The sequence below is a fragment of the Nyctereutes procyonoides genome, unplaced genomic scaffold, assembly GCF_905146905.1.
Source record: "Nyctereutes procyonoides isolate TBG_1078 unplaced genomic scaffold, NYPRO_anot_genome, whole genome shotgun sequence".
Classification (NCBI taxonomy): domain Eukaryota; kingdom Metazoa; phylum Chordata; class Mammalia; order Carnivora; family Canidae; genus Nyctereutes; species Nyctereutes procyonoides.
Window position 1 is genome coordinate 57,684,477 of NW_026575049.1, and position 15,289 is coordinate 57,699,765.

The 15,289-nt window shown below is 41.9% G+C and overlaps 1 protein-coding gene across 1 annotated transcript in view; it reads right to left on the reverse strand.

Moving 5' to 3' along the window:
* EFEMP1 (EGF containing fibulin extracellular matrix protein 1) overlaps window positions 1–13,318 on the reverse strand; it is a 60,506-nt gene extending 47,188 nt beyond the window's left edge. The window contains 5 exon segments of the mRNA XM_055328038.1: window positions 6,799–7,020; window positions 7,023–7,211; window positions 7,376–7,424; window positions 11,918–12,005; window positions 13,194–13,318. Of these exon segments, the coding sequence (XP_055184013.1) occupies window positions 6,799–7,020; window positions 7,023–7,211; window positions 7,376–7,424; window positions 11,918–11,998 (541 nt within the window). The 5' untranslated portion in view covers window positions 11,999–12,005; window positions 13,194–13,318.
* Between the last annotated feature and the right edge of the window lie 1,971 nt (window positions 13,319–15,289).

Genomic DNA, 15,289 nt, shown 5'->3' on the forward strand with positions numbered 1-15,289 from the left:
GAGTATCTCTTAGCACCAACCATTACCACAGCCAGAGCAGAACTTAGAGTTTCACCTGACAATTTAAGGACTGTTATAGTATTTTGCATTTGCAGGTTTTTTTAAGATTTTATTTATTCATTTGGGAGAGAGAGCAGGAGTAGGGGCAGAGGGAGAGGGAGAAGTAGACTCCCTGCTGAGCAGAGAGCCTGCTGTGGGGCTCAATCCCAAAGTCCTGGGATCATGACCAGAGCTGAAGGCAGATACTTAACTGACTGAGCCACCCAGGTGCTCCAGCATTTGCAGGTTTTATAGAAAGATGCAAGCAAGATCTCGTTTCCTACTTTAGACACTTCCTTTCAGTCTAGTCTGCACATATCATATCCTACTAACTAGGACTCATGACCACTCATGTTTAGGAATCAGAGTGCTAATGATGACAATAAGAAAGATGAGAGAAGTAAAATAGAAATATTATCATTTTTAAAAGGTATTATTTATTTATTCATGAGAGACACACATACACACACACACACACACACAGAGAGAGAGAGAGAGAGAGAGAGAGAGAGAGAGAGGCAGAGACACAGGCAGAGGGAACAGTAGGTTCCATGCAGGGAATCTGATGTGGGATTCGATCCTGGGACTCCAGGATCACGCCCTGTGCCGAAAGCAGGCACTAAACCGCTGAGCCCCCAGGGATCCCCAAAATAGAAATATTATATCCTAGAAACAGAATATATATTTTTGATGATTTGTCTTTCCTACTTCACATTTCCCATGTTAAGTATTATGACCCTACCCTCTGATTTTTGTAGCTGAATGCAATTTTCTGATGTTAAGATTAAGTTGGGGCATTGGTTCTCAAACTTGAGCACACATCAAAATCATAGGTTTGTTAAAACACAGATTGCTGAGTGCCATCCCCAGAGCTTCCGATTCAGTAGGTCTGATAGAAACCAGGAATTAGCATTTCTGATAAATTACTGGATGATGCTAATGCTTCTGGTCTAGGGATTACACTTTGGAAGACATTGAGTTAGGTAATTATACAGCATAGTCTTTTGTTGCAGAAGTGTGATCATACTTTCATCCTTTCACCTCAAATAGTTGCCATTCAATTTTTACGAAGTAATTTTAAGGACACTTATGAGTGTGCACGAATCAGGTACATATACATATTGTTCACAAATGTATATTAGATATAAATATTTTTTAAAGATTTATTTGAGAGACAGCAAGTGCACATGTGCATGTGAGGAAGAGGGGAGGAGCAGAGGGAGAGAGTCTCAAGCAGATTCCCCACTGAGCCTGGAGCTAGAAGTGGGGCTTGATCTCATAAACCTGAGATGACCTTGGCTCAAACCAAGAGTCAGAGGCTTAATCAACTTACTCACTCAAGTGCCCCTACTAGACTTGTCTTAATTAACTAGATATTCAGTGACTATAGTTTTTGGAAAAGTAAATTATTAAGCTATGCTAGATTTTTCAAGAGAAAATCAATTACTTCTATTGCACTGCACCAGCTTATTGTAAAAAGTAATTAAATTATCCTTATAAACTCAATTTCTATCCATTTATATGGCTTTTGAGAATTTTTAGGTACTCAAAGGCAATTAACAACTAAAAACAATGAAAAGCGGTAAACAGGCTAAATACCTACTTTACTTTCTGCTTGAAGTATTCGTTTCTGTTAATATCATATTTTACTCAATTATAGTCTTCTTTTTGCAAAATATGTATTTTCTGAGATCAGAGTTGTTCACTGGGTTGTATAATTATACATAACAAAAATTATGCATTTCCTCACAAAACTAAGCAATGAAAAACCCTAATGACACTAGTGAGGATAAAAAAACAGGGTAGTGTTTGAAAGCTGTTTTATTATGACAATGCGAGGTATGCTAAGCCACTTGATTACACTATAATTTATAAATCCTCGTTTGGATATGAGATCATTTATGTTTCAAATGAAAGAAATCAAAGAAAGACGTCCCTAGCATCTGAGAATCTGTACATGTTAGTTCAAGTTTCTCCTTTTTAAAGTATATGTATAGATAATAACTTCTTTCCTTTTCAAAATAATATTTTAGTTATCCTTATGTTTATAAAGAAATGTGCAAAAGATAATAGGTGATCTCCAACAGTGTAGAGATATTTAAACCCTGAGCATAATTTTTTTTCCTTTAGGCCTTAAAAAAAGGCAATTTTTTCTTTTTAGCTTTTTAGTTGCTCCTGCATCACAGACAATAGTAATAAAAATAAAATCATTTAAGATACAGCTAACATTTTTTTTAATTTGACAAAATTTTATAGATGAAGCATGGTATTTAATTTGGCAGTGTAGTACATTTTTTTCACCAGCAGAATGTGGGAAAGTGAGTTACCTATGGTATGATATGTATCTAAGTATGTAGGTGCTAATGTCTAGGTCCTCTGCACATGCAAAGTCTAGAACAATGTGGAATCCAGTTTATAGACAAGCTGGCAAGTGGGATCCTGACAACAGCAAAGAAAGACTTTGTCCAGGTACTTAACAATCAGTGAAGTTTGGTTTTTGAAAGTTTAAAATAAATTGGAAAGAATTATTTCACTGGGCAAACAATGCCCTGACCTGAAAAAATGGCTTTAACATTGAGACTTTCTCACTCTTGACTGGGAGGTGCAATAGATTTGGTTATTGCGGGTGTGCTAGAGTGATCAACCATCCCATTTGCTTAGGACCGAGGAATTTCTCAGAATGTGGGGCTTTCAGTTTTCAAGCCAGAATAGTCTTGGGTAAACAGAGACTGTCAGAAGGTTGTGTATTCACATCTCTCAATTATACCTTACATAATACAAGCCAGGTACTACACTTGGCTTGGCTCCATAATCAGCTTCATTAGGCATTTGTATCAAGTTGATTTTTTGATGTTGGAGTTTCTTTGGCAAGTTAGTAATGCTATCTGTAAATCCTGACTGATTTTAGTAATGGCTTAGTTATTAGCTATACAAAATACCCTATGTTTAAATGTTTGAAAGTTAAATTAAGTAAACAAATTCCTTCACATTGGGCAATTGATGCTCTTACTTGCCAGTTCCCAAATGATTTTTTTTCCTACAAGAATGAGGCTTTTAGAAAGTTATATATTATTTTAAAAATTCCTTTCTTAATTTGAACTAGTGATTTCTAAATCCATTACTTTTGAGGAAGATTAACAGAAACTTGCAATAAAGTTGTAGAAAAATAAAGTGACCCATCAATGCGTTATAATATATGCCCCATTCACTCAGCTCCCTTTTGGAGCAGATTAAGGTCTGTTGTCTTTTTTGTAGGTGATGATAGCTCATAGAGGAACAATTTCTAATTTTTTTTTTATTTATGACAGGCACACAGTGAGAGAGAGAGAGGCAGAGACACAGGCAGAGGGAGAAGCAGGCTCCACGCACCGGGAGCCCGATGTGGGATTCGATCCCGGGTCTCCAGGATTGCGCCCTGGGCCAAAGGCAGGCGCCAAACCGCTGCGCCACCCAGGGATCCCGAAGAACAATTTCTAAAACTTTGTTTATACATGACTCCAGGTATGTGACAATAAAATGATATTCACGTAGTTTTATAGCTGCCAAGGATGGTGTCTGTCATTTGAAATTCTCAGTGCAAATTGCTCCCCCCAGCATTATCCATGGTTGGCAAAAATTCTCTGAAAAAAATTGCTCAGTGTGAATTGATATTTGGATATAATGTTGCTTTTTAAGTCTCTTGCTTTTGCACAAAATTGAAAAACTATAGACAAATACATGAAAAGGAATACAAAATATCATGTTTCACTGAATGTTAAAACACAGATAGTTGGTCAGGGTTGTGAGATAGAGCCCAAGTCAGGCTCAGCAGGAAGTCTGCTTGAGATTCTCTCTCTGCCTCTCCCCCACCATATAAATAAATAAATAAATAAATAAATAAATAAGTAAATAAATAAATAAATAAATAAATAAATCTTTAAAAATATATTTATAGAAGGAACTACTCTTAAAATATCTACTGGTATTTAAATTATTAGGCACCATCCATAACTGGTAATAATGTGTTCAAAGGTACAATTGACTTTAACATTGAAGGACAGTACAGATTTCAGCCATTACATTAAAAAAATGCCCTCAGCTTTAGATTATATAATGATAAACTGTACCTGTTGAAAAATATATGTGGAAAAAAGAAATTATTTTAATACAAATATGACTCATGTGTAGACATTCATTTATTCTGATCCAGCAACCATGGTAAATGTGTTTGGATTACTGGGCATAGTATGAAACATTTAAAAGGGAGTGGAGATCTTTATTAAAACAGAAGGCTCTTCAAACTCCACAATGATGTCAGAAATATAGGTCCTTGGAGCACATTATTGTTTTAAGCGGAGGTCCCTGCACTTTCACATTGGTTATAAAACATTATTTTGTGCTGCTGGCCTGGAATGAGAATGTCATACATCTGCAGGCAATTAGAAGAAGCTGGACTGCATGTTTGATTAGCTCAATAATAAACGGGCACAAGTGTGACTCCACTTATGTTAGTCAGATTCCCTAGACAGATTATCCTGTTGTTATCATATGAAATAACCCCCTTTTATCAACAATTAAGTAAATCCACATTTATGGGCACTTTGCAAAATTGTGAGGTGGGAAGAAATCCAACTTAAGCCTTAAGTCATCCAAAAAACTTTTAACCCTGCTTTCAATGATACCGACCCCGACCCCAAGTTTATAGAAATTGGTTGAATTGTGTAGAACAGTTGGGTTAGAAATACCCTTGTGTGTACACAATCAGTAAGTATGTGTTTAGCATCTATCATAAGCAAGGCATTTAATAGTTTTAGCTTATAAGAAAAAATCTCATAAAAGTAAGAATTACAAATGTTTTAATCTGTGAAATGTAACTTTGTCTAAAGTCTAAATCTTTTTAAGAAAAATTAAATAGGATTTCATTTTTATTATTCATCTTTTATTACACAGTTTCTACTGTAACCAATGAATGTTGTAAGTCTTGAATATGCTCTGTCCTGGAACTTCTTCATTCAGTTCTAGGCATTGTTCTTGAGTTCAACCACAATTGTCAGTGATAGACTATAAGCCACTTTGGGAAATCACCCATTCATTTATCTGTTTATTTTCTCTCTTAAGTACCATTAAAATATACATTTTAAGCATGAAAAATAATTCAGTATATAAAAGTCAATACTTAAAAAGATTTCAGCATAGATTTCCAGTTTCAGAAAAATACCACCAAACCATCTATTCCAACCATATATTTAAATAACACAATTAAAAGTTGCTATCTTAAATAAACTGAAGATAACTTCCTATCGATATTCATTCAAATACATACGTAAAGTAACCTCATAAGGCTATCTCCTTGACATAATCCTTAAATTAGATATTGGAATATCAAGCAGATGCTGAAGCATTCATCATCAATATTGGAATTCTGACTCATGACAGTTAACACGAAACAGATGCTGATATGATGCACCCTCTGAAAAGTGACACCATCACAGCATGGGTTAGCTCTTGATGTGGGGTACTTAAAAATTTGAACACAAAATACAAAATAATAAAAGTCAGGGCATGATAGGTGTCCTTCATTCATAAGCCATTTGAAATCTATCTCCTACAGAAGATAAAACTCAACACTGGTGAATAAAGGGCAGCATATCAGAGAAACAGAAGATGCTTCCTTTACTTAGGTGATCCTGATTCAACCCCTTAGTATTGAGGGAGGAAAGTGCTCTCTTCCTCACTTATGCACGGGTAGAAGGTAAGAACTGGACCCTTTCTATGGGCCAGTGTGTACCAGGCACCTGTGGTGTCATATGGGATCTACTCTGTCAGCCTCTGGTGGTGAAAAAAGGAGTCGGGGGCTCCTATGGCCCATTTCAGTAACAAGCTCCACACTAGGCAGATCAGAAAGGGTTTGCTAAATAGGAAAAGGGAAACAAAATCTCTAAGCACAGTCTAGTTAGCTAATATCCTACACATCTTCAAAGCCCAAGATTCTTATCATTTTGCTAGCATGAGTCTACAGCTGTTTCTAGAATACACAGTGATGTGTACTCCTTGTGAAAATAAACAGAAAAGTCCAAGCAGATGGTGCCATGGTGCAAGTGATACAAGCGAAATGTACTCAGATGAGGACTTAACAAGATATAAATGTGAGTAGGGGAGATTCCTGCAAAGGTAACAAGAAACAGAAATCCCGTTTCTTTATTCCTCAGCGAGAAAAATAAATTAGTGGCAAGTTCAATGAAAAGAAAGTTTGAGAACCCAAAGGTGGACATTTATGGAGTAGCTTGACAGCACAATTTCAAATTCCAAATGAATAACCTGACTGCTCCTTCTGATGCTTGGGTTTGGAGGCTAGTTCTGCTCTCACCACCTGTGTGGGCCCTGGTGCTCAAACTTGGCTGTCTGCTGGAACCACTGTGAGGAGCTTTAAAAAATACCAGTGCCCAGAACTCACCCCTAGAGACCGTTATTTAATGGGGCTGGGGTGTGGCTTGGAGATGGAGAAGTTTAGAAGCTCCCAAGTGGCTGCAGATAGATAAGTGCAGCTAAGGTTGACAATCACTGATGACCTCTCTGAGCCACCGCTTCCTCATTTATAAAATGAGGACCATACAGGCAGCAACCATCTTTTAGGATTTTTGCAATGATTAAATGATAATTCAGGCAAAGCACTCAGCACAACCGTGAGATGTGGGAAGCTTCTCAATAAAGGTGAGCTGTTATCCTCACCCCGAGGTGCACTGGGATCAGAACATTCTCGTTAACATAAATCATGCTTACCTTGGCACACGTTATGCTCACTCTGTTCGTAGCCCGTTGCACACTGGATCCGGTGAGAAGGGTTGGAGGGGATGCGCTGAGGGTCAGCTGGGTTCCGCCGGATGACAAAATTATTTCGGCCAGTCTGCACTTCAGGGCCTGCCACGGCGGCAGCACTGGCAACGAAGCCACCGCCGGGCATCACCCCGCTGGTGGCCATGCCACTGGCTGCCACGCCCCCGCGCCTGTCCCAGACGTGGCGGCTGCATTGGCTGCTGCACCCACGCCCTCCGCTGCAGGTGTTTCTTGTTGAGGTTGTTCATTATTGACAATAATCTGGGCTGTTTTAGGAAGGCAGAGGTATCCTCCGTAGTGGTTGACACATTTCATCCCACCTTTGCAAGCGTCTGGGACAATGTCACATTCATCAATATCTGTGGTCAGCAATAAAATAAATCAGGAATCTTCTCAGAGGGAAATCTGAACATGTAAAAATATGTTCATGCCTTTTTGGTAGAATACAAACAGGACAGGAGGAGTGACATGAGATGGAGACAGAGAGCTATGTTCAGGTGGGAAGTCTTTGAAGTTGGCTCACCTTTGCACTGCTGTCTTACAGGATCCCACTCATATCCGTCTGTGCATTGCTGTGAAGAAAACATCAAAGATGGGACCAGGAGACAGTTAATTGGCGTATCCGCTTCCTAAGAAGTCACTCTAAAAGCTGCATTCTATGGCAACAATTTTTGCTTTAGAGTCCTAGATAGATGATGAGATGGGTAGTTTAATGTTCTCGTGGTCCCTCCCTTCCTTCCTCCCTCCCTTCCTTCCTTCCTTCCTTCCTTCCTTCCTTCCTTCCTTCCTTCCCACTTTTCCTCCCTTCTTCCTTCCTTCGGACAAAGCTGTGCATTGGACCACTTCAGGGTTCCCTTCTCAATCACCAGCTGCCTTAACACTTGTGTTGTATTTGGTACAGTTGCCCGTCACCATCTCAGAATTCTTTTCTCTGACTCAATACTGATCTTCTCTAAACTCTCTGAATGTCCTTTTTGCTTTATTTGCCCTTCTCCCACATTATACATTTTAGGAAAAAGAATATTCAACCAAGTCCCTTTTTTCAGCCCTTGACCCTTCCTTTCCTCTCTTAATTCTGTTGGAGCATTCTAGCACCTGCCTTTCCTTATTCCTATTCAGCTGAGTCTCGAGCCTCCTACTCACACCCTGGCCTGCCTCCTAGCTTCAGTTGCTACAGGTCCTTTCTAGTTCACTCACTGAACAAACCATCTGCTGAGTACCTTTTCCTACAAGGCACCATTCTGTTCCCTGGGTATGCAAAGGTCATGAAGGCCTTGTCCTCATCCTCAAGTGGCTCACAGATCAGAAGAGGAGACAGAGAGATAGACAAGTTGGAGTAAGATGTCAGGTGCTGTGACACAAGCATGCATGTGGAAGGAGTGATGGACTCTGTCCAGGGCTGTGTGGGGGTATAACAGGGTGCAAGAGAAGGCTTCATGAGGGAGGCCACAAGTGAATTGGGCCTTACAGGCTCTTCCCAGGGAAATGTGGGGATTCTAGGATGAGGGACCATGTGAGCAAAGGTGCAGCATTGCTAAAGAGAGAAGGGGTTGCAAATAGTCTGGGTGGGGGGATGCAGTTAGAGGGACAGGCAGGAATCAATTCCTACCTTGAATGTCCATGAACGTTGACCCAAAGGATCAGATTCTGTAGGTATAGGTAGGAGGCTTGGAATCTGAATTCCTAACAAGCATCCCAGGTGATTCTAACACAGGTTGCCTACAGGCTACTTCTTGAGAAACGCGGCTATAGGTGATGAAGCCCCAGAATAGTTTTTTTAATTGCTTATTTTGTCCCTAAAGCACTTTTAAGGAAAATATTTGACCAGATGCAGATTTGAGGAAGACGCTTCATGAAAGATTGATCAAAAAGTAGAGTGAACAAACAAATACACTTGAATCCTTTTAATAGAGCTGAGAGTTGCTTACACACACAACAGATGCTTGGCAAGTATATAGCTGAATGGAGACGGGGAGCTCAGTTTAAATATTTTAGCGATATATCTGAAACTTCTCAGGGTGAAAACTAAACTCACTTTATCTCCTAGGCTAATTCTTTCTACTTTCTCCCACTTGTCCAAGGCACTACTACCTTTCTTGGGACCCCGGATTATAATCCTAACACCCACACTGACTTTTCCAATTGTGTTCCTTCAAGCTCTGCTGACTTTGTGTCCATGTCTATATCTACCACACCGGTGTAAGCCTTCCTGCCCCACACACAGCCTCCACAGCAATCTTTCTTGCTCTCTTGATTATGTTACTCCTACATTTAAGAGCTCACATTGCTTGCAGACCTCTCAACTCCCACTTCTGTCATCTTCAGGTTCCCCGCACTACCTAGCTCCAGCCCAACTAACCTGGTCATCTCCTCAATGTGTCTTGGTTATTTTTACCTCTAGACTTTGATCATGACACTTTCTCTGATTGAGGTGCCCCTTTAGCCTTTCTGGATTAGTCTGACATCATTACTTCTTTCAAGATTCAGCCTAGAACTCGACTTTTCCCCATCCAGTACTGACATTAATTGTTTACTTGCTTTTCTATCTCTTTAGCAACTTGTATAGTATGTATGATTTGTACTTGCTTAGGAACTTTGTAGTTCTCAACAGTATTTTCCCGGGGCAAATTCCCTGAGGTGAAGGTCTGAGTTTTCTTAGTGAACAAACTTAAATTTTGCTGGTGGTAAGAAATGCTTATGTACATGGCAGCTACTTGGCAAGGAAATGGCTGAATGGACCCTAACTTTAAAATGGAAGGGGAATATTGAGGCTGTCTTATGGATATGAGCTCAATCTTCCAAAAAGTATCTTTCAAGCCAGGCACAATGACAGTTCACTTTGAATAATCTGTATGCTAGCTAGCTAGAGAAAATATGCAGATTGTCTTAGGTATTTAGTTCCAGTACATTTAATATAGGCCTGTTAATATAGGCCTGTCATCCAAGCATAGGCTGAGTTTAGCTTCACCACTTGCTGGCTGTGTAGCCTTCAGCAAGTTAGATGCTCTCTTTGATATTCAGTTCTGCTATTGGTGAAAGGAAGATGATACCACTTACCTCATACTTTGCTGTGAAAATGAAAGGAGCTAATGTCTCCACAATGGGGTACTCACAAAGTAGTTACATCTTACTCTTTAACCATGAATTATGGGTCATACCCAGTTGAAGAGAAAACAGACCTAATTTTAGAACAAAAAGGATGTCATATCTGGAAAATCTGCTATAATAATAATGAATCCTAGTTAGTGGTCTAAAACTATAGTGTTTAATGCACAGTGACCTTTCTTTGCTAAAGATGAATGTGCTTTAGTTGATGAACTAAAGAAAAGGGGGTATAAGACAGGCAATTCTAAAAGCAATAAAATATTTTATTGGATAAATATAAAAATGGGTAGTTAATTTAATTTTATCTAAGAAGGTAGTAAGTTTAGCCTGAATAATAAAACATTCTCATTTGAAGATAAACAACACATGTATTAATTTCTCATGCTTTATTTATCTTCAGCAAAGGAAGCAACTATATTTATCATTAAGTTAACAAAATATTTATGTGAAGCCCGATTTGATTTATAGTTGATCTGAACAACAACAAGGAACATTTTCCAGATGAATATTAACATTCTAGGGATAATAGGATACTGAAAAGTGAGATAATGTTTATTATCAGTAATTGACATTAGCTCACTTTTAGGAGTTTTATTTTCAAAAATTTTTCACATTCTTTTGAGTAGGATTACTTAATTTTAAATTGGGAGCAAGTAGAAAAATATGTTTTTCGTATTCTGATCCAGGACAAATGTCACTTGCCTCACAACACCGGTTAAAGACTAGAAAACACAAAACAAAAACGAACAAACAAAAGAAAACACAAAGCAGAGGTGCAAACAAACTCACTGGAAGTGAGGTAAGTACTGTCACCTGTTTTCGCCACATCCATTCCTGATAATAGGATGGGTCCGATGAGTTTTCAATATTTTATTAACATTGCTTATTTCCATGCAATCAACTAATTAATCAAATATTACTTGGAAACAATCAGATAAAATTAATTAAAAATTGCAAATTAATTAGAAAATGCAAAACCAAATTTCACACAATGCATTCTATTTTATTTTTAAATTTTTTAAAAGATTTTATTTATTCATGAGAGACACAGAGAGAGAGGCAGAGAAATAGGCAGAGAAGCAGGCTCCATGCAGGGAGCCAGAAGTGGGACTCGATCCCAGGACTCCAGGACCATGCCCTGGGCCGAAGGCAGGTGCTAAACCACTGAGCCACTCAGGGATCCCCCACACAATGTATTTTAAGGCCACATTAGCCAATACTGCATCCTGGTAGCACGTAAATTTTACCTGAAGGGCATTTATATGAATTATCAGTTATACCATAACTGAATATATAGCCTTTGTAAGTTTAATAAAGGCCATTTACATGAGAACATAAGTCACAGACACAAATGAGGTATGTGCTTTTGTAGTGTGTGTTTTTTCTTTTTTTTAAGGTTTTATTTATTTATGCATGAGAGACACAGAGAGGCAGAGACACAGGCAGAGGGAGAAGCAGGCTCCATGCAGGGAGTCTGTTGCAGGACTTGATCCGGAAGGGCCAGTATCATGCCCTGGGCCGAAGGAAGGCACTAAATGGCTGAGCCACTCAAGGATCCCCTGTAGTGTATGTTCTTATTTGACTTGTCTTACTCTGCAAGTTTTGGTTTTATCTGCATGTATATAGGAATCCAGGCTTTCCAATTCTTATCCTCATTCATTTATTAAATGTGTTGGAAACATGTAGCTTACTTTAGTTCTTGTTTTTAAAGGGTCTCCTTTTTGAGTCTTGCAGAAATCATTAAGTTTCAGTCCCTATCTCAATTGGTGATCTAAAAGAACTTTTGGAGGGACCACGAGTGATTTAAACAAATCTTAAATGTGAATCCTACTAAAGCGTTGTTTAATTTATTACCCTCTACAGCCTACAGCCCACATACACTGGCAGGAATGGATAAAGTCCCCCTTGTGTCACAGAATCCCGCTGAACCACACTTATCTCAAATTCCATCGCCCCTTACCGTGTATGTGATGGTTTCTTCGGTGTCCTGTGACTTGACCAGCGCCAGAGTCAGCATAGTTAGGAAAAGGGCTTTCAACATCGTGAATCTCAAAGAAAACAAAGGGCAAACTGATGCTTAGTATCTGCTGCTGGAGAAATAACAAAACCGTAGCTGTGCAGAAACAAGCAAGGAAGGGCAGGAGGGAGAGGCTGAGGTTCCCTCATACCCAGTTTCCAATCTACTTTCTCATTCCTCCCCTCCCTCTCCCCCCCCCCAACCTTCCCTGGGCCAAATGAGGCAGCAAAGCCTGTAAAACGGCTGCAGAATTACATTTCACTTTACTCCATCCAGCTGCGCTGAACATATACAAAGGATATTCAGCGGGCATTTTATACTGCACCTTCACAACAGGCTCCAGCAAGGGGGTGGGAGGGAAAGAATTTCAAAGGAGATGGTGCGTGTGCGTGTGCGTGTGTGTGTATGAGAGACAGAGACACAGACACACATGCACACACACAGAGGGGGTGGAGGGGCAAGCCTCGCATTCCTTGAAATATTAAGGCTCTCCCTGTATGCTCACCTCCGGCTCGTGAAGTTCCTCGCACAGCTCAGCAAAAATAGCCATGAACCAGTATGAATTACCCTGGCTTCAAACTTTTTTTTTTTTTTTTTTAAACAAAACTCAAAGGGCAACCTCCTCCCCTAGTGGATTACCTGCCCTCCAGGGTTCCTTCTCACATCCCCCAGAGCAAACTCCCAAATGGGCATTTGTGCGCGCAGCTCTGTGCGGAAGCCCCAGGTTGCGCGGAGGAGCAGCCCGGAGCGCCGGCTCGCGCCCCCCACCCCCCGGGGGCGCTTTTTAGTCCCTCCGGTACCCGACACGCCGCCTTCAGGCTCGGGCTGCGCCGGGTCAGAACCCGAGGCAGTGGTGTGCAGTGGTGTGCAGTGGTGTGCAGGCGGCGGCCTGGCGCCCCCGGGGGGTGAGCTCCCCGTGCTCGCAGCTAGACCCAGGCTGCAGCCCCGGAGCCGCCGCGCTCGCGTGCAGCCAGCGGCCCTGGAATCCAGGTGCGGCTCGAGGCTCGTACCTCCGGCCCCCGGAGCGCTCGGAACCTGGGAGCCGGCGGCCGGCCCGGCGCGCACACCCGTGCCCATCCCGGCAGCTGTCACTCCGGGGCTCGCCCGCGCGCACACACGGTCCCGGACGCGCACCTCCGCCGCCCTCCCCGCCCGGGGCCCCGCACGGCCCGGGCAGCCCGCGCCCCCCGGCGTCCCCGCGCGCGGCCGGGGCTCCTACCTGCGCGGCCGCGCTGCTCTGCGGGCCGGGGCGGCGGCGGGAGAGCGCGGGGGAGCGCAGCCCGGTGGGTCCGGACGGGCGAGGTCTGGCGGCGGCCGCGGCGGCGGGACCAGGAGGAGGAGGAGGAGGAGAAGGGGAGGGCAAGGGGGAGGGCGGAGGGGGGCGGGGAGGGAGCTGAGGGAGGCGCGAGGCCCGAGCCCGGCGCCGCAGGCCCCGCGGGAGCGCGCTGCGCAGCCGGGTCCGCGCCCCCTCCCAGGGCCCCGGCCGAGGGTGGCACGCTGGGCGCCGGAGGTCTTGGGTTCGAACCAACCTTGGTGATGCTCCAGCCTTCCAGACGGTGTCCGGTGCCGTGCTGGGGACAGGGCACACGTCTCTCCAAAGAGAGAGACAGAGACAGCCGCTCAGGGTCCTGAGAAATTGCTTAAACTTTTTTTCCCCCCCCAATAAGTGGATCCTAGGACAGTGAATTAACCGAACTCATTGAACCGGTTCTTTTGCCCTTTCTTTCAAACGCTTTATTTATTCGTTTTATTATTTGAGGTCTGCTTCCTCAAATGTAGGAAAACAGAGAAGCCGTTCATTCAACAAATGTTCTTGACCTACTATGTGCTAGGAGGGGCAATGAGCCAGGGATAGCTCAGGCTAACGACACTGTGAGGTCAGGTTTGTTTTGGGGCTCACAAGCCTCTCCTGTTGATGGGCCCTTTTTCTTACCTGCTGCTTCTCTTCTCTCCACAGGTTTGCTCGCGGGAGTCCCCCAGGACTGTTTATTGAAAGTCGGGCATTTCACTTTCACCTTTCATACTAATGGTGGAATTTCCAGAATCTGGAGAGAGAGAGAGAGAGAGAGAGAGAGAGAGAAAGAAAGAAAGAAAGAAAGAAAGAAAGAAAGAAAGAAAGAAAGAAAGAAAGAAAGAAAGAAAGAAATTTCTGGCTTCTTCAAATCATACCACACAGATTGCTGTTATCTCTGAAGGCTCCAACTCTACAGTCAGATGAATAGTTTGCTTCCAACTCAGTCATGTCTTCTAGGAAGCAAACAGCCAAATACAGCTTCATGAATGAGACAATGTGCCAACTGAAGGTGCTAAGGACTTTGACCTGGAATGAGATACAGAGAGGGTGGGAGAGAGAGGATCAGCTCCTTTCCCTTTTCTGCTGGCCACCAGGGAAGAAGGTGGTAGACACTGCAAGACAGAGAGGCTGTTTGTTGGGTGGAGGCCTCTCTCCTTATCTCTGGGGTATGCAGTGGGTTGTTTAGACCTTGCCAGATTGGTTGCAAGCCATACAATATTGGGCAAGATCAAAGGAGCTTCATGGCCCTGAACCTTACATAAGTATGTGGGATTTTGCTAATAGTATTGAAGATTTTTTAAATTTCATTTTTATTTTATTTTTTTAGTATTGAAGATTTTTACGACCAAAATTCAAATAAGTTTGTATTCCTAGTCATTAATGACCTCCAAACTTTTTTTAAAAAGAGAGAAAGAGAGAGAGAGAAGAACTTTGTCTTTGTATAGTAAAAAAAATCTACCCAGACACTTTCTTCTAATTTTTTAAAAAATTCTATCCTCAGCACTAGCCCCTGAAAAAGTGGGTTGAAACTCCCAAATTTCTATCTCCAACCTGGAACTCTTCCTGCCTGAATATCCAACTGTTGACATTGTTATCTTCATCTGTACACCTAATGGGCATTTCGGACTTAGGTCTGCTGAGTCTCTCTCTCTCTCCCAGCCTTCTCCATCCACCTGCTTCACCATCTCAATTAACAGCAATTTCATTTTTTTCAGTTTTCTCAGCTCCAAGATCGTGAGTCACCCTTCATTTCTCTTTTTTTTCATACACCTTGCATTCAGTTCTTCAGAAAATTCTCTTGGCTCCATCTTCAAAATATATCCACTCTCCATCTCTTCTTTTGTTAACACCCTGGTCTGAGCAACCAGCATCTTCCACATGGATTATTACAGTAACCTCCTAATTGGTCTCCCTGCAGTTTTTTTTTCTCAGCAGAAATTCATATAGATGGATCCTAGAGTATGTACTCTTTCATATCTGGCTTCCCTCACTTAGCATGCTTTTGAGATGTATCCTTACGT